Source organism: Schistocerca serialis, chromosome 12, assembly GCF_023864345.2.
Source record: "Schistocerca serialis cubense isolate TAMUIC-IGC-003099 chromosome 12, iqSchSeri2.2, whole genome shotgun sequence".
In the NCBI taxonomy this organism is placed as follows: Eukaryota; Metazoa; Arthropoda; class Insecta; order Orthoptera; family Acrididae; genus Schistocerca; species Schistocerca serialis.
The window spans coordinates 32,397,107-32,416,309 of record NC_064649.1 but is presented as its reverse complement, the minus strand read 5'-3'; the positions used below and the strand labels follow the sequence as shown (position 1 = coordinate 32,416,309).

Here is a 19,203-nt window from a genome sequence, read left to right as displayed (position 1 = left end):
AGATCAGATGGTACATCACATAACCAATAAGGAGTAGGAGAGTTGGGGAGAAAAGAAACTTATGGCAGAACGTGACTAGAAAAACAGATCGGTTGACAGAACACATGCTGAGATATCAAAGGGTCACCAGTTTAGTATTAAAAGGATGTGTGGAGTATAAAAATCATAGAGGCAGACCAAGAGATGAAAACAGTGCAGATTCAGAAGGGTATAAGTCGCAGTAGTTATTCAGAGATGAAGAAACTTGCACAGGATGGAGTAGCATGGGGAGCTGCATAAAACCAGTCTTCGGACTGAAGGCAACCAAAACATAACAAACAACAACAACAACAAAGAAATCCTAGTTACATAGTTTCAATTAATACATTGATAATAACATTAAAACATGTTGTTGATTTTATTTTTTGACTTCACATACAGTCTACAAATAGAAAAGATACGCTTACTTCCACATAAGTAATACATTTTTAATGTTATTTACAACATATTACTTGAGACTTTGTAACTAAAATTAATCTTTAAATATAAACCATGTGTTCGATCATGTTTGTCCATTTTGTGTTAATAGGCAAATGGCTGATTATGACCGTGAGATTGAATAGGCCAACAGCGAATAAAAATTTCACATGAAACCTCTGGGGAAACTTGTCCTTATTTAACTACAGCACCATTCTCCAAAAGCAGGCACATCACTTTAAAGTGTCTGAACCAAACTGCAGGCAAAATCTGCAGTACTTTGGTGTGATCTACACCATCATCAATGGACTACTGGTCTTTATAAGATCATTTGTCTTTCATTACTTCTTGTTCCTGTCTCCAATTCAGGGCTCTTCCACTACAATGCACAGTTCATTTTCAGCCAACTGCCAGTTTGAAAGTACATCCAAACATTTAATATACTTTGCAGTAGGCACAAAAGGTGTCACACATGTGCTGCCTTCCAAGATGAGACAACCACTGGTTGTCAGTTCTGGAAGCTGTCTTTGATTCCCAAGCAACTTATTGGTGCCTGAAGTAGTTAAATCTTATGTCAAGTGATGTATTGGTGTTTGAAATGTGTAGTAAGAAAAGTTACAAGAGTAGAAGTCTATCGTACCTGAGAAAATGTGACCACTGTAGACATAGGATCCAATTCCATTGTTGGGAGTATATGAGTACTAAGAAGGTAACCATTTTACAACACTCCTTTTTACCAATTTAACTGGCAAATAAAAGTATGCAAACAGTAAAATCTGCAGAAAAATTGTACACTAATAGTTTCCTAGCACTGTTGATTTGTTAATATTTTTTCTGAATTTACCACTTGGATATCTTTCTGTTCCTCACTGTGTAAACTAATCTGTTCAATTTCCAGAGAACACTTAATGTGTCACTTTGAAAGTGTACTTGTCAACATGGTTCTTACCACGATATTTTAATTGAACACATTCATTCCATTGCAGATGCACTCTTACTGTTTATAGACTATTTCCTTCCCCTTATAATTTTATTTTTTTACTGTGTGGCTTGATGGCACAGGGGCTAAATGTCAAACTACAAATACACTGGTCTGGTGTTTCATCCCAGTCAGAACTAGGACTTTTTTGTCTTCCTTATTGCTTCTTCCATCTCTAACAATGTTTTGCTAATATGGTAGATACCAAGTTGCACCAAGGTTTGGAGTCTATATCAATCTGCAAGTCCCATGCAACTGGCTGGTTGAGTCAGTATCCAACAGTCAGAGGAAGGCAACATCATACCACATCCATTAGAACCATGCCTCGTAAAGCACTGCAGTTTCCAAGCTCTTATAGGTACTCTTGCATGAGTGAAATACATCTTCAGTATTAATGAGTTACTATAAATTACTGTAGCAGATAAGAATTATTGTGAATAAGTTTCCCATGTCTAAAAATGTATGTCACACTTAAATATAATAGAGGGAAACATTCCACGTGGGAAAAATATATCTAAAAACAAAGATGGTCTAACTTACCAAACGAAAGCGTTGGTATGTTGATGGAGACACTAACAAACACAAACACATGCACAAAATTCAAGCTTTTGCAACCCACAGTTGCTTCATCAGGAAAGAGGGAAGGAGAGGGAAAGACGAAAGGATGTGGGTTTTAAGGGAGAGGGTAAGGAGTCATTACAATCCCGAGAGCGGGAAGACTTACCTTAGGGGGGAAGAAAGGACAGCTATGCACTCACGCGCACACACACACACACACACACACACACACACACACACACACACACACACACACACACACACACACACACACACACACAAATCCATCCGCACATATACAGGCACAAGCAGACACATATCATATATGAGTCACAAAAAATCTTCCAATACCACAATAATGAAAATGAAAATATGATAAATGCAAAAATTATGCTTACATGCAAGAACTGGCTGAACTCAGTATAACTGACAAGCCTCTTCTTATCCTTTCCGAAGTATAGTTTCACAAAGTCACCATCCATGTTGAATGGCAGCTTCTGGAGCAGCACTGTCTTTTTCATCACCTCAACGAACTCATCTGCAAACAGCAATGCAAATATCTGAGCATTTACTACGTACTACAAGCCACTTAAAAAAAAAACTACCAGTCTTGTGATATTGGTGTGCTTTGTACAAAGACAGAACAGAACAAATAGTTTTTTCTAACAAACTATTCAGGCTGTGTGCCATCCAAAAGCAACTGAAAAACTTTTATTACAAAATAGGCAACACACACTGAAAAACCAAAACAACATACACAGAAAAACCAACACTGCCTACTGCAAGATGAAATTAGAAGAAACATGATGTGGCCTAATAACCCAGAAGATTTTAACTTCAAGATGAATATCACTTGTGGGCATGAGAAGCATTAAGGAAAGACCACTGCTTGACACTTGCTAAGGAACAACTGCCAACTGCTAAGAACAAGCAACCAATGACTGTAAAAGGAATGTAGAGGGGGTGGAATTGCTAAGCAAAAGCACGCTGGTGGTTGTAGATGGATGGCCACATTGCAAGAGGATTGATACGTTGCCATAGTGGCGAAATGAAACAAACAGTCCACTCCTAGGTAGATCGCTACAGACATTCCAATCGATAGTGGTACACATGTGTCTGACGAAACTACTTTGAGGTGATTAAATCAGGCTGGTTTGTATACTCAGCCTGTTAAATGCCTCGCACTTCAACCGTGCCATCGACAAGAAAGAGTTCGTTGGTGTCGGGGGCATGTCGGTTCGGGGTCAGCAACAGTCCAGAGTGACGTTCTCTGACAAACGCCGCTTTGATGTAGCGAGTGATTCTGGCCACCAATTAGTGTGGAGGGAGAGGGGAACATGTTACACACCACAGAATATTCACGAATGTCATTGGTAGGGTCTACATGTCGCGGTGTGGGCGGCATTATGCACAATGGCTGAACACTGCTGCATGTGTCTGCATGAGATGCTGTTACAACACAACAGTATTGCAGGGATATTATTCTGGATCATGTCTGTCCGTTTAAGGATGTGGTAGGTCCCGACTTTCTGTTTATATAAGACAATTCGCACCCACTCGTGACCTCGGACGTGTCTGACACGAAGTGATGACATTGAACCTGCGTACTTCCCGGACCTAAACTGCATAGAGCATGCCTGGGATGCTCTTGGCAGATGGGTGCGTCAACTAAAACCCACTTCAAAACTGTGCAAGAACTGAAAACCACCATGGGAGAGGGATGGGACAATTTCCCCCAGACTCCTCAACAGTTTAGTAGTCAGCATGGATAACGTGTAAAATGCGCATTAGTGCCAGAGGAAACATATTCCTTACTGAGAGTCCGGTATCGACCTATATGTTTGGAGCTGTCCTCTGTCAAACATGTTTGTTACTCTATTTTCCCATGTGGTGCAACATGTATTATATTTCATTATAAATATACCACTCTACCTATACTACGTATGTACCATGTTTCATGTCGTCCATCACTGCTATAATCACTCACACATGAGCATTGCCTCTGGCTGCCAGCCAGAGTGAGTGAGTTGTGTATAGTGAGTAGCAATCTATCCTCCTCACAATACTGTCACCTGTATAGAAACCCATGTAACCAAAAGCTTCTGATTAAACTAAAAATATCTAGTTAATTGTCTGGATGGATGAAGTTTTAAAAATGCTACAAAAATTACGGTATGCTTGCAGCTGTATGTTACATCCTTTCAGTGCTCTGGAAGTACAGTAACTGACAAAAAAAAGTGAAGCACGCAGAAGGGACGGAAGAAACAAAATGACACTCTACAGATTGAAAATTGTGACAATTTTACAAAGAACTTGCCAGTATGAAACCATTTATCAGTGTACCGTTGTACCCACTCTGGTCTGAATGCATGGGCTGGTTCAATTGGGAAGAGCATCTCAAAGTTGTTGCATCCGTTCCTGAGACAAGCTGGCCCCCATCTGCTCTAACTGGTCCATGACACCTTGGATATAATCCAGTCAATGAAGGAACATTAGAGAAAATATATCTTGTAGTTGCAAATTTTTATACAATGGCAGGAGCGAGTGCCATAAACCACAGACTAAAATTCCTGGTCAGTCAGGCGTGACTGTTAGGGTGGGTGTGCATTTAGAGGTAACTTTATTTCTGTTTTTCATCAATAACATGAAAACAGCAGCGTACAGCCAAAATTATTTGCTGTTCAAAATTAATGTACATTTTCTATAAAAAAATGTGCTATTCATTGCTTCTCTAGGACTAATACACAGTCCAGTCACACTAACATGACCACCCTCTACATTCAGTGTGAACGTGCAATAACCAATCACTGACACCAAGCGGTGCAACTGACCCTTAACATAGACAAATGTAATGTATTGCGAATACATAGAAAGAAGGATCCTTTATTGTATGACTATATGATAGCGGAACAAACACTGGTAGCAGTTACTTCTGTAAAATATCTGGGAGTATGCGTGGGGAACGATTTGAAGTGGAATGATCATATAAAATTAATTGTTGGTAAGGCGGGTACCAGGTTGAGATTCATTGGGAGAGTGCTTAGAAAATGTAGTCCATCAACAAAGGAGGTGGCTTACAAAACACTCGTTCGACCTATACTTGAGTATTGCTCATCAGTGTGGGATCCGTACCAGATGGGTCTGACGGAGGAGATAGAGAAGATCCAAAGAAGAGCGGCGCGTTTCGTCACAGGGTTATTTGGTAACCGTGATAGCGTTACGGAGATGTTTAATAAACTCAAGTGGCAGACTCTGCAAGAGAGGCGCTCTGCATCGCGGTGTAGCTTGCTCGCCAGGTTTCGAGAGGGTGCGTTTCTGGATGAGGTATCGAATATATTGCTTCCCCCTACTTATACCTCCCGAGGAGATCACGAATGTAAAATTAGAGAGATTAGAGCGCGCACAGAGGCTTTCAGACAGTCGTTCTTCCCGCGAACCATACGCGACTGGAACAGGAAAGGGAGGTAATGACAGTGGCACGTAAAGTGCCCTCCGCCACACACCGTTGGGTGGCTTGCGGAGTATAAATGTAGATGTAGATGTAGATGGTACTAGTAGTGGAGAGGATATGAAGTGCGTCGGGGGTGGCACGGAAAACATTCAGTGCAGTCGTCGTCGTAATGTGAAAACTGAGCAACGTATTTGACGTCTGAAAGGCCTTTAAGAAATGGCTACATTTGGGAACTGTTCACATGCTGCCACAGTTCACGTATACTGTGGATGACAAAATGGCGCTACTGAAAAACAGTGCCAATGTAACTGACACACTGTGGGTCGTAGATGACAAGGGAGAATGACCACTGCAGAGATGTATACAGGCAGACAAATGTACAACTGTTGAGCATCTGATCACCCAGATGAATCCACGGGCTACCAAATGTGTCATCTCAATGACCGATCCGCAAACATTACTGGGTATGGGCCTCCGTAGCACGCACGTGGTTCATGCACCAATGCCGACTGCTCTTTGTCAGCAATGAAGGCTGGAATTTGCACATCAATGCTGCAACGGGACATCCACTGAGAGGCAATTGATGGCCTTTTCAGATGAATCCATTTTATGCTCCATTGGACGATTGGCCATTGTTGTGCATGGCATGAAATGTCTGAAAGCAAACACCCTGCAACAATTATCAGAGCACTATGGTCTGGCAAATATTTTCATGGCATCCCCTGGGTGATTTCATCATTCAGGTAGGCAAAATGAATCAACACAGGCACGCATCTATCCTTCGAAACAAGCCCACCCCAACATGTAGTTAGTTTTTCCTCGGCACGATGGCATCTACCCACAGGGCAGTGCAACGTGTCACACAGCTCACATGTACATCTGCGATTCAAAGAGTGCCAGGATACTCCCTTGGCCACTATTCTCCCCAGATTTAAATCCACTCAAGAACTTGTGGGAGCACCTTGATAGGTCTTATAACTGCCACGGATCCTCAACTGAGAAACCTATCGCAGCTGGCCACAGCATTGGAGTTGGCCTGGTTCCACATCCTTGTCAGTACCTTCCAGAACACCACTGACACGCTTCCTGCACATCTCACACTGTAAAAGGTGATTATTCAAGCTTTTGACGGGTGCCACATTAGTGTGACTGGACAGTGCAGTTTCTGTGTTCGGGGAGATGGAAAAATCAACGCTTACGACAGATTGTTTTAATGTTATAAAATTAATCTTTATTTTAAATGGAGTGGGTTAAGAACGAATATTAAATGGGTGTACCAAGTCTGTAGGGTGGGGCACGGAAATACTCCTACTTTCAAGACTACATTGCGAACACAGAGGAGTTGCTGGAAGAGTAGAGATGGGCTCTAATGATGCACGAGTAATGGAAGTTTCTGGTAGTTTAACTGTCAGTTGTAAGCAAGGCTCGGTTAAACTGAACAATACATTTTTGTCACCACAACCTATTTTTTCCACACCAGTCTTTTGTTGTAGTGCAGTTCTGGATGTGTTAACATGCAGAATATGCTTTCTTGGAGTTGTGAGAACCCTAGGACAATTCACGAGAGCATTTTACACAATTAAAAATGTCAGCCTGGCTGGTGTGCAATAAGCAGTGCAGGCCTTTATTTTTTTGAGGAGTATAACCAAGCTGTTACCTTCTGTTCAACATGATCCAACAATTTTTTGGGTCATGTCAGCAAGATGGTGCCACAGCTCATACTGCTAGAAATTCTATTACTTCACCTCCCAGTACGGTGACTTTGCATGGCCTGCACATGCACCAGATTTAAATCCACGAGAGTACTTTTTATATGGTTACCCGAAGATTGAGGTGTATAAACATCAACCCAGGACAGCATGCAATAAACCTTGTAGTAGGCTGCACTCTGCAAAATATGCTTCACAGAGTCTTGCAGAACTTCAGAAACTGACTGCAGCAGTACATTAACAACGAGACATCACTTGCAAGACCTACTGTTTAAAACCTTATGAAAGTATCTCCCAGTTATACCCTACTGATGCCAAAAACTAATTTTGTTCTATCACGTTATTTTTTTAAATTAACATTTGGAGTTAGGCATACTTCCTACCCCACCTTGTAAATGCAGCAGTCATTTAAAGGGATAAATTGTATTCTAGGGGTATAACAGGATGGTGGAGAGGGCACTGAAGATAGAAGCATCAGTGAAGGCCACAAAGTGCTTTAACACTGTAAGGGATTACAGGCATGAGCTACTGATGATACTAATGAAAGAAAAACGTATGGACATATTCTATAAATCTCTGCAAATTGTTCTGCACTGCTAGAGGGGAAACTGATTTCTAGTTGCTGCAGTGTTCCTTTGGGGAAGGCAATTTCTCTCCTTTTCAGTTTACAGAAAGAGTATACCTGCCTAACATTTGCCACACAGTTCGTTTATGTGAGTAGACAAAAAACTCCACTCAAATCATATTTGTTAAGTGGAGTTCCTTTCAGTTTATTAAGTGAGTTTTTATTGCAGTTGTTAAGAGAGCTATTATTTAATAAAAATCTCAACAGCGGCGCAATGGTTAAGAACCTATCCCAAGTGTAACATGCTGTCAATACGCATGCAACAATGTCGATTTCATAGTTTCCACTGTTGATAGATAGACTACTTTTCACAGCATGAGGGGTATCAAATTCATCAACCCCAGCTTCATCTCTTCCAACATCTGAAGTCTTACAGGCTTAAACTGAACTGGTTCCCTCTACAACAGTAGTAGGTCATGCAGGTAGAAAGGAACTTTAGATACGTCAACATAAGCCAAGTAATGGAATGCAGTAGATTATTGTTCTCAAATTGTACACGATTAGTCCCATTTGAAGCATCACATCTGATTCTGAGTATTACAGCATGAAGTATTGTAAGTGATAAACTTCCTTTCCTTTCATCATTTTGTGGGACGTCACTGACAAAGGATTTTGAAAAGATTTGAAATTATTTATAAGGTATGTTGGAAGTTGCCAAGTGCTCTCATTCTCAAATAATGGGTGAATGAAGTCTGAGTATCCTCCGCTTTCAGTTGCGCTGCTACAAGACAAACACATTGCTTCTAACTGTAATACTTGTCTTACTGCATTAAACTTTTAACACAAGATTGTACCTCTTAATGAGTAGATTATAACAATTTTAAATTCAGTCAATAATTAAGCAAAGTACGGAGAATCAACTTTTTGTTGCCCCTGAAAGTGATCATATAGATAATATGCAACTGGTACCGGTTTCTGTGAGAGTTGTTTAGTAACACAGGTTGCGCTTTTTCTGTCCCCTGCAATGCGAAAACCATTAGCCCTGGAGAAAAGATGAATAGGGTTACCTTTGTAGGAAATTTATTGTAATTCAATTTTGTAGTATGAAAGGTTTTTGCCAGAAGCTGTTGTTTTCAAGTTATTCCAGAAAAACATAAAAAGAGACCTCTAAATGCATCTCCATCCTTATTCTTGCAATCCAATGATGAGAAATTTAATATGTTGTTCATGGCACCCTATCTTACCACAGAACGTAAATTTGTGACTACACAAATTTTTCCCCCATTCAACCTTTTTGGTCTTCTTTGACTGGGCTAATACTGGCACTGTGATAGAGTTGCTAGCCAAGTTGGTCCATGGACGTATCTGGGCATCTTGCTGGGCACAAGAGTACCTACACATCATGTAGTCAGTTCATTGAGACATGCGTCATGTGGACGAGCATTGTCCTGTTGAAAACTGGTACCACAATTATGCCACCTGAGAGGTAATGCACGACGTCCACGAAGTACTGTTGTGCCGACCGAGTTTCCTCAATTGCTACCAGCCACGACCTGAAATACCCGATGGCTCCCCACACCATGAAGCCAGGTATAACACTGCTTTGCCCCTCCAAATTCACTGGAAGAATAGGACTCGAGTCCACGTCACCGCCATACTCACTGACAATGCTCGTCTGGGGTACCGCACAACTGTAATTCATCACGTTACACGATGCAGTACTAAGCATCGACAGTCTACGGTTCTGTCACAGCACCACCCCAAGAGCAGCCATTTGTGTTGTGGTGTTAATAGTAGCTTACACATGGAATGGTGATTACCTGGTCTGGATGCATTATAGCACGAACAGCGGAAGTACGTCATAAACTTTTTTCCTTTCATCATCTTGTGGGGGGCATCACTGACAAAAAGTTTTGAAATTATGTGTAATGTATGTTGGAAGTTGCCAAGTCCTTCTCAAATACTGGATGAATGAAGTCTGAGTACCTGCAGTTTTCAGTTGCACTGTCACAAGACAAACACACTGTCAGTGTATGGCCAATAGTGCAGGATCACGTTGAATGTTGCAGCGACACCATTTCTTGTTCTCTGATGTCGAGAGGTTATGATGTACTTGATGCATATTGCACAACCCTTCTTTGTGGTGATCCGAAGTGGTCAACTGAAACCTTGACAACGAATATGCCTGCCCATATGTTGCCACGCACTCCAACATCAGGCCACTGTCACATCCAAATGTTACACAAATTTGGATACTGCACAATTCAACCAGCCGATCACATGGAAACCCACAATGAGGCTCCTTCCAAATTCTATCACATGCGGATTATGCTGCATCTCGTGAATACGTGGCACCTACATGTCCTTCAGAATGATCACTGAACATCTGACACTGTTCGTGCCCTTTGCATAAATAAATGAACAACACTAATGCAATCTGGTGGCCATTGTACATGTCACAGAGAATTTCAACTCTTAATACCAGTCAATGGTGTGCACTTTTAAGAAGTTTCATTGACATCCTATCATGACTTCTGGTGCTAACACCTTTTTTGTCAGGCAGTGTACTTTTTAAATTTTTGGGGAAAGAGTGTATTTTTGTGAATGTAAAATGCATTAGTGGTTTAATTAAATGTTGGATAACAAAAATATTAATATGTATACTACCACAAATTCCATTTTCAATTTGCTCATTTTCCTGGTAGTGCCATACATAGTAACAAAACAAAACAAAAATTTCATTCATGCCCGATACCTATTCATTTTTAAATGCCTGCACTCTCTCTTTCATGAAATTAATCATATTTTTAAGTTATGCATCTGCTAATCCTGAATTTTGCATTTATTACCCTCTGTGGGCACACGCTATTCCTGTGAACAAACTTTTGTTTATCGTAAGAAGAGAGCAGCAGTAGTTTATGACCTGTCTGTGAAATGTGTACACTTTTCTGTTGTGTTTTCACATATTCACTATTTGTGCTGTATCCTTTTCCACTGGGGAAACCGGAAAGCATTCTAGCTTTTGTCTAGACAAGTGTGGGAGGTCTCTATAAACCTATCACAGTGTCACATGTGTAGAAGACCAATAGTTATTAATCCAACATGAATTTGATCTGCCCATAAATTAACACATTATACACTGCATGAGCAGATTCTTTGAATGGTTGTACTGTTACAATACAAATAATTTACAATGTACCTTTTGCAAATCAAAGAAAAGAGTTTCAAGAGGGACGAAATTAACAAAGTTTGGAGAGCTAGCTCCTGGCTCATTTCACCAGCAGGCGCACTGTCTCGCCAGAGATCAGATATTGTCCTTAAAAACAGTGTGATCAATTAGCAATAATTCAATGAATGTATGGAGAAAGAAATAGTTCATTTACATTAGCGTAATTCCCTGAGAAGAGAATTTCTCACCCAGGGGATACATCTGAGAAATTAAACTACCTTGTCCTTTCAAGTAACTTAATCCACCATTTACTACAGAAATGGAAAATCATAGGGAGGAAGATCTTTTCTACACAGTGTGTGATTGTTTTCCCTCATACCACAACACTAGTTTCCCTTCATACCACAACACTAGTTTCATATAGCTGTTTCTTTCTCCCCTCTCTGAAAGGATATTTATTTTTTTAATCAAGAGTTCAAGATTTACAATCTGAGTTTCGTATTAGTTCTATTCTAACTTGAATTTTTTATATGAATCTGGCCTTTTCAGTTTTTTAGTCCCACTGCAGATAGTATCTCTAACAACAATGCAGTATACAAAACACTATTTTTAAATCTATTATTTGTTAAGTTGCACTATATGAGTTATTTGGTATGAACAGAACATTATGTGGTGGTGGTGGTGGTAATTTTAAGGTGATAATCTACATGGTTATCAAAACTTTTTCCAAATCTCAGTTTATGATGTTTGTGTATGGACCAAAGAATTCAGTCCTAACAAAAAAATGTTGCTGCTATGGTGCACCTTGCAAATATATTTGTACTTTTTTTGAGAGTGTGTGACAATATTAACATTTGAGGAACCATGAAGGTCTGCCTCTCTGGGACATAAGTGCCTGAAAAACCAACTATCCATTGGATCCCACTAATGCCAAGACAGCCCAACACAGTACTGCTGACAATGCATACCAGTTTACTTCTTACGTGAATTAAAACAAAGAACAGTGTGTGTGTGTGTGTGTGTGTGTGTGTGTGTGTGTGTGTGTGTGTGTGTTTTCACAGTGGCCACTTACGGACTCCAAAAAGAAAAATTAATACTTAGTCTTAAAAAAACTACTTATCAATTCTGCTTCTTCCTTCTCCAACACTCTTGCTTATGAAATGCAATAGCAACATTACTGCAGAAGATGGAATAACATTCACAAAGAAGAATACTCACCAAAAGTAACCATTCCATTTCCATTGGTGTCAAAGAGCTGGAAAGCTGTCTTGTAGAGTGCATCCGGTACACACAGCAAGCCTTCAAATGCTTGGAATTCTGGGAACGAGATAAGGCTGTCGACCAAAGAAAGACCTTACAGTTGTGTTCAAACGATAGGCAACACTTCTCCAAATCATAAATGCAATACATAACATAAAATACATACACAGAAAAATCATCAAAAAATTACAAGAACTACAAATTCCTCATGATAATGTGGCTTATTGTCACAATTACAAATGCAGACAGTACTGTATTTAGAATATGAATACTTTCAGAGCAATCATAAACGTCTTTCGAAGGCCAACTGTTTTAGTTTCATATGTTGTAACTGACTCCCTCTCCAACCCTGTCCACCATACTGTGCTCTTTTCTCTTTTTAAGCAAAGTGTAAATTAATTATCTTTGCAAATGATACAACTATACTCTTTGTAAAACACTGCACTGCAATTTAAGAAAATTATTGTCAAAAAAAGTATTCATATTTAAAAACACTCACTGCAGACAATTCCAAGTGCCTCAAAACAGATAGAAGGACGTTATCTTAAAATGTAGGAAAATTAAAGCAAGTAGTAATTTCTAAAATACTGAGCATTCAACTGACAAATTATATTTATGCAGTCAGTACTTAGTATTTTTTCTAATACTGTGTTCAGCAATCTTGACTGTACATTTAATTACACCATGTGATGATAATCATCATAACCTATGGTCCGTATAAAACTACCAGATAGCTGACGTCTGTCACTTGCCGCTACAGTCTTGCCATATTGGCCGCCAGCTATCGCTCAATTGCAGGTAACACACAAACACAACAAGTTACTTCACGACTGCTGTTAATGTGTAAAGCAGAGCAATGTCGGAAATGGCCACCGCAAGGTACGTTGGAAATGCGAGATGCTATGTTGACAGCTGATTTTACATGACTGATGACTGAACTGCACAGGAGATGCATTCTGTAGCTCTGAATTTAAACTTGGGTCCTAAGCTAACCACAACCTCATAATGTGTAATGTATCCAAGAAACCAGTGGTCAACAATCTGCGATAGAACTAAAACCGTGAATGCGTTGTTCACGGGTATTAAAGCTAGCCTCTACGAGCTACCTCAAGACAGAATAAGCCCAATTTCAGTGCTAAAAGCAAACTGCAATTTCTTGTTTGAAACTGTCCTCTTATTGGCTATACAAGCTACCATTTACCAACTGATGAGCAGTCCTCATTGGCACAGGCAGATAGAAGACACACGCAGATTCCAGACGAAAAAAAGAACGATAAGCAGAAAAATAAAAGCAATAAAAAGGCCAATATGATGGTGACAATGATGTGGCAAAGATTTAGAAATAAAATGCATTTAAACTAATTAATTGCATAAAAATGATAATCAAACTCTTTTGATGAGATTTAGAAGTAAAAAAAATCACTTATTTGAGAGATTCGAAACTACTATATTCAACATGGGAGGTTAATATTCTAACCATTGCATTAATTACAACACTGTGTGATTTGTGTTAAATCTTTGCCTGTAATCACCCAGTTACAATGATGAAATGTCATACAAAGCTTTTCTAATTTAACCCAATCCCTGTGATTATGAAAACCACATGTGACGCTGAATGGTGCCTTGTGCAAAAGTATCCAGTAGCGTTTAGTTAGTGCTGTGTATGAAACAAGTGTATTTCATTCACATTGTGATGTGTGTGTTTTCTTTGTGATGTGGTCCTCATGTATGATGAAATACAAAATAAAAGTGCCAGATCCATGATTCGTGATCCAGACATATCAAGAAAGAATACCGGACAAGGAATTGGAAGTGAACTGACCGACTGTTGTGGCAGTTTGGCAACGGCGTGAAGTGCACTCTGATTGGAGGAAACCAGCTCCAATGCGTGAAGTGTCAACTATCAAGTAATTTTAATCAAACTATAAATTACATATTTAGTGTACTATCGATATTATGATATCATCTCATATTGCAAGTGCTTATCCCAGTTACTTATGAAGAAATCTCCTCTCAGAAGTGCCCATATTTACAATGTATCTGTATTTTTTGCTACTCTGTATTTCAATGTCATGAGCTGTTAACTCTACGGGACCTCAACATAATCCAACATCACCTACACAATGCTTTACTTATGCATACAACAGCCACACACTCATTTACTAGGTGACAGCTTTTTCACGTCAGTTACATTGACATGTCCTGATTCAGGACATCATGTATCTGAACTATTGCAACTCAAGTTAAAGAATCTTATTTCTCTCAAGAGTAATAATTTGTACTTTGTTAGAATAAAAATGTAGTTTATTTTACTCTTGCAGTTTGGAATTTGTCATGAATTCTATACATCTTCTTAGTGTAATGCAATTATTTAATATATTTCAAATATTTCTAATACAAAGCCTCAGATTTACTAAAAGCTCCGAAGTACTATAAACATGCTGTACATTTTTTTTTTCATTAGGTTCCAACACGTATCTTATTTATTAGAACATCAGAAGTTTTCTTTCTAATAGTGGAATCTCACCAACTATTTTTACTTTATGGACCATATAAATACTATTTACTTTGGATAATGTATAAAAAAAGTGGCTCCGAGCACTATGGGACGCAACATCCGTGGTCATCAGTCCCCTAGAACTTAGAACTACTTAAACCAAACTAACCTAAGGACATCACACACATCCATGCCCGAGGCAGGATTCGAACCTGCGACCGTAGCAGTTGCGCGGTTCCCGACTGCGTGCCTAGAACCGCTAGACCACCGCGGCCGGCGGATAATGTATATTTTGTAAACAAAATTTATTTGCACCATATTCCAACAATTCATGTGCTGACCAAATCCAAATAAATATCAGAGGAATAATTAGAAAACTCTACTAAAGGAGTGTCAGGTACAAATGCATTCCAATATTTACAAAAACTTGTGAACAAGTAATGAATCAGACAATATCCTGGTAAATTTTGACAGAAATTGGCTTCCAGTACAAGCTGCAAACTTACCCATCTTTGCTAGTGTCAACAATTCCAGCCAAGAGCTTAACTGATTCTTCATTGTAATTCTGATCCGTAAAGAGGCCAAGATATTTCTGAACAAAATCTGTTGCTGTCATAAACTTCTCACCATCGATCTCTTTAGAGGCATACTGTAAAAAAGATATGGAAAATTTTGGTAGGCCTAATTTAATACAATATTATTACTTACATGAAACAAAGAAATGAAGAAAGATTAAGTTTTAACATCCTTTCAATGGTGAGGTCCTTAAAGATGGAGTAGTAGAGTTTGGACAGGGATGGGAAAAGGAATTGGCCCTGTTCTTTTCAGTAATATCTATTCTTCACCAATTTATTGACACTACAGAAAAGCTACTAGTCCCAAATGCAAGGACAAATCCCAATCATTGCCCACCTTCCTTTGATCATTTTAAATAGATTAGAATTATGTGGCATTACACAATGTGTGATGAATAATACTTCTCTGACATACTTAACAGTGTGTTACTTGCATTGATTATTTAGTCATGTGAAAGCCACAATTTAACAAAACAAGAGAAAGAAAAAAGGGGACTGAATTCCCTTTTGATCTTTCATTCTTGTTGTTCCTTCTCTTATCTTGCATGTTACCACTGTTTCTCACAAATGTCCATGTAAAAATTTTGATAACTAAAGGCGTTAGGTCGATCTCAGAGGTTAGTTCTAGTCCAAAGAAAGGAAGAGGTGATAGAAAGGAATATTTGACATCAGTTGTCAGTTTTGACAAGTGACATAAGAAACATGCGACAAACATCACAAACAACATGGTGATTATTGTGTCATATCACTGGAGATTTTTCAGACAGGCTGAACTACATATCGGTCCAGTCATCACAACCAGTTTTTTTATTTCACATTTGTTGGCTTCACCAACTCTCAACCAAACTGTCAAAATATGCACCAAAAGGTGATGTCACAACAGCCATTAACATTATGTCACTGATCAAAGCTGAAGGTATGTGTATTACATTCCTCTTGACCTGAAAAAGGAAACAACATGACTACAAACCCATCTGGAACCGTCAGTTGAAGGAAAATGAACATTTTAGTCGCCTAAGGTAAGGAAATGGAGTGCACACTACATTAAACTTGTGCATCAAGGACAAAGTTGAGAAAAGATTTCAAGGGGTGGAGGGGGGGGGGGGGGGGGGGGGGAATCTTGCAAATGTGGTCTTTCAAATTCAATGTCTTCACTTGCTAATAATAAAATACATATCATTTAATGAACAAATGGCAGCAGTCAACACTCTTGAATCTTTGGAAATCAAACGATTTCCACCACACAGTGATATACTAATTGTGACAATTTCCAAATTGTTTCACAGTAATGACCAGTGTTAACCGTTACCTCTGGGAGGAAGATGATGATAAAGAGTTATTTCCACCAATTTCTTTGCCAAAACTATTTAAATATAGAATGAGATTTTCACTCTGCAGCGGAGTGTGCGCTGATACGAAACTTCCTGGCAGATTAAAAGTGTGTGCCCGACCGAGACTCGAACTTGGGACCTTTGCCTTTTGCGGGCAAGTGCTCTACCATCTGAGCTACCGAAGCATGACTCACGCCCGATCCTCACAGCTTTACTTCTGCCAGTGCTTCAGTAGCTCAGATGGTAGAGCACTTGCCCGCAAAAGGCAAAGGTCCCGAGTTCGAGTCTCGGTCGGGCACACAGTATTTAAATATAGTCATCATCATAAGAGCAAAGGGCCTTATTTTAAAAAGTCATTACTCTGATAAAAATGTAATTTTAACACTAGTTAAATACACTTAACACTGCATTAGAAAAATTACTTAGGCCTGTGCCTGAAGTGCAGACACTGTTGATTTATTTACAATGAGGTGACAAGGACCTATTGTGTCTGTCACAAGGGACCATGACATAGGCTACTACCATCAGTTTGATGGCTGCTTTAAGAAATTTGACTGTCAACATTGTGAAGCAGCTGTATTCCATTTCACAGTTTTAGCTGACTTGCTCATTCTGATTTTGACAAATCTGAACACTCCTCTATGTCCATACCGTACTGAGTAAGACGTAAAAAACTAACATAAGTTTTTCATAATGTTCAGACAGTAAACATCTGGAAGTTGTACACGTTCCCTTTCACCACTGCTAGCAGCAGGAAATACAAAAGTGCAATGTCTAATATTTTGAAATTTTCTAAAGGAAGCCACAGAAGTTTTGCAGAAAGTTATCAGATTCATCTGTTGTTTCTGACATACTGTGCTGTGCTGTAGCATCATTAGTTGCTACCTTTTTTTTTAAACATCCCAGTCCCCAAAATGAAAAATGAGTACTCTCATCATTTTTTTCTTCTTTATCCATCAGCTCTTCTGTAACTTTCAAAGGTCAAATTATTTTACCTGTACTTGAAACTGGATGTTTCAATAACATACATTATAAAATCACTTCCTTTATGACACACAACTGTACAGATCCTGCATTGAAAAAGATTCCGAAAATTTTCGTTTCTTAAAAAGTATTTTAATCTGCTTTCTAAGGAAGTATCCAGGATCAAAAGGAGATACTGTGGCTATGTAAAGTGTAATGAGCAGCTTACCATATTCCAATGAAAAGTGACGAGAAATAGTGGATTACAAAAGATTTTTCCTTTTCACTCACGCGCCACTCGCTGGTTTTTATTTTCCTTACTGTCATACTTTTCAATGTGTTTCAAATGAAGTGTATATAGGCGGGATTTTTTTTTTTTTTTTTTTTTTAAAAAAAAGGAGTTATGTTTGGTACATGAACTACCGAGGATAGGAAAGCAGACCAGAAAATTTTTGAGAACTTACCTTATTGAATATTTCTAATAATTTTTCACTCCTGGCTCTTTTCAGGAATCCAGCAGTCTGAAAGAAAACAAATGAGAAAATTATCAGTCAACTCTCAGATCCCTGGGCACAGTACATTGATGAACTTCTTGCACAAACCGAAGACAACAACAACAATAGCGGCATCGCAAGACCTTTTGTTGACGATTGTTACAAAGAAAGTAATTTAGTTAACTTGCCGCTTCTACTTCACATCATACAGTTTTCCTAAACACGGATAACCGACTCACAAAATCTGCGTTCGAGTAAACAGAAAGGAAACACCGTTATCGAACAAACAGTGCATCAGATTATTCGTGAATTTTATTCTTCAAATTTAGATGGCACCGGTAACTCTAAAAACATTAGCATAAAACTACAAATACTACCTGCCTGTTCTAAATATACTTCCCAGTCTGTGTTACCTGGCATTCAGTTTTACACGTCGTTCCACCCGTAATTTTTAAAATTTACTGCAGCAAAGATTACACACAGTACTGGTACTGGGCTCCGCCGCAAGTGGCACGTACTTTAATACTCTTTCAAATCAAATACACCCTCCCGAAAAACTGCGAACGGACCTTGTCTGTCTTACGTGATGTACCTTTACCCGAACGATTGTGAGAACTTGCTTTAAAAACCGCATTTAGAACGAACAAATACGATCACCTGTACAATACACCGACGAACTCAAAGATACTGTTTGTGTAACAATTCACTCATTGTTATTAGGACTAGTAGCTTCATGTTATCAGTATGTCTTAAGGACTAAAACAAAGTTGTTGTGAACCGATTTATGAAGTTTACGGTTCTTCCTATAAACTTCACTTATACTTCCCATTTCTAAGATCTGGAGAAAACAGAAATTAACGTCGTTACACGATTTACCACATTTTTGATAGGGTATAATTGTGTAGCATAGTTGCAAAAGCGGCTATGTAACCAAAAATCGGAAATTGAGTTGGAGGCACTTTCTTGTACAGGTTTTCACGGTCTATGCAATAATGTATCCATCAGACTTCAAAAACGATTCTAAGCATTTTAAAATGAGGTGCGAAAATCGCGTGTGGGTGCAAAGGCGGCTATGTTTTCTACGCGTTAGATTGCAAAAGAGGCAGAGTCTTAACGGGATAATGGCCGCCGGCAAAGGGTACGGTTGCAGAACCGGACATATCGTCTTGTCACACGTAACACTTTTAAAGAGTTCC

The 19,203-nt window shown here is 39.1% G+C and overlaps 1 protein-coding gene across 3 annotated transcripts in view; it reads right to left on the bottom strand.

Annotated features, from left to right (window-relative positions):
- Positions 1 to 19,203, bottom strand: part of LOC126428414 (calcium-binding mitochondrial carrier protein Aralar1) — a 704,653-nt gene that overhangs the window by 96,831 nt on the left and 588,619 nt on the right. For all 3 annotated transcript variants that reach the window (XM_050090338.1, XM_050090340.1, XM_050090339.1), the window contains 4 exons: positions 17,978 to 18,034; positions 15,151 to 15,293; positions 12,106 to 12,221; positions 2,392 to 2,531 (listed from right to left, as the gene is read on the bottom strand). In XM_050090338.1, the coding sequence (XP_049946295.1) occupies positions 2,392 to 2,531; positions 12,106 to 12,221; positions 15,151 to 15,293; positions 17,978 to 18,034 (456 nt within the window). The remainder of the gene's footprint in view (positions 1 to 2,391; positions 2,532 to 12,105; positions 12,222 to 15,150; positions 15,294 to 17,977; positions 18,035 to 19,203) is intronic.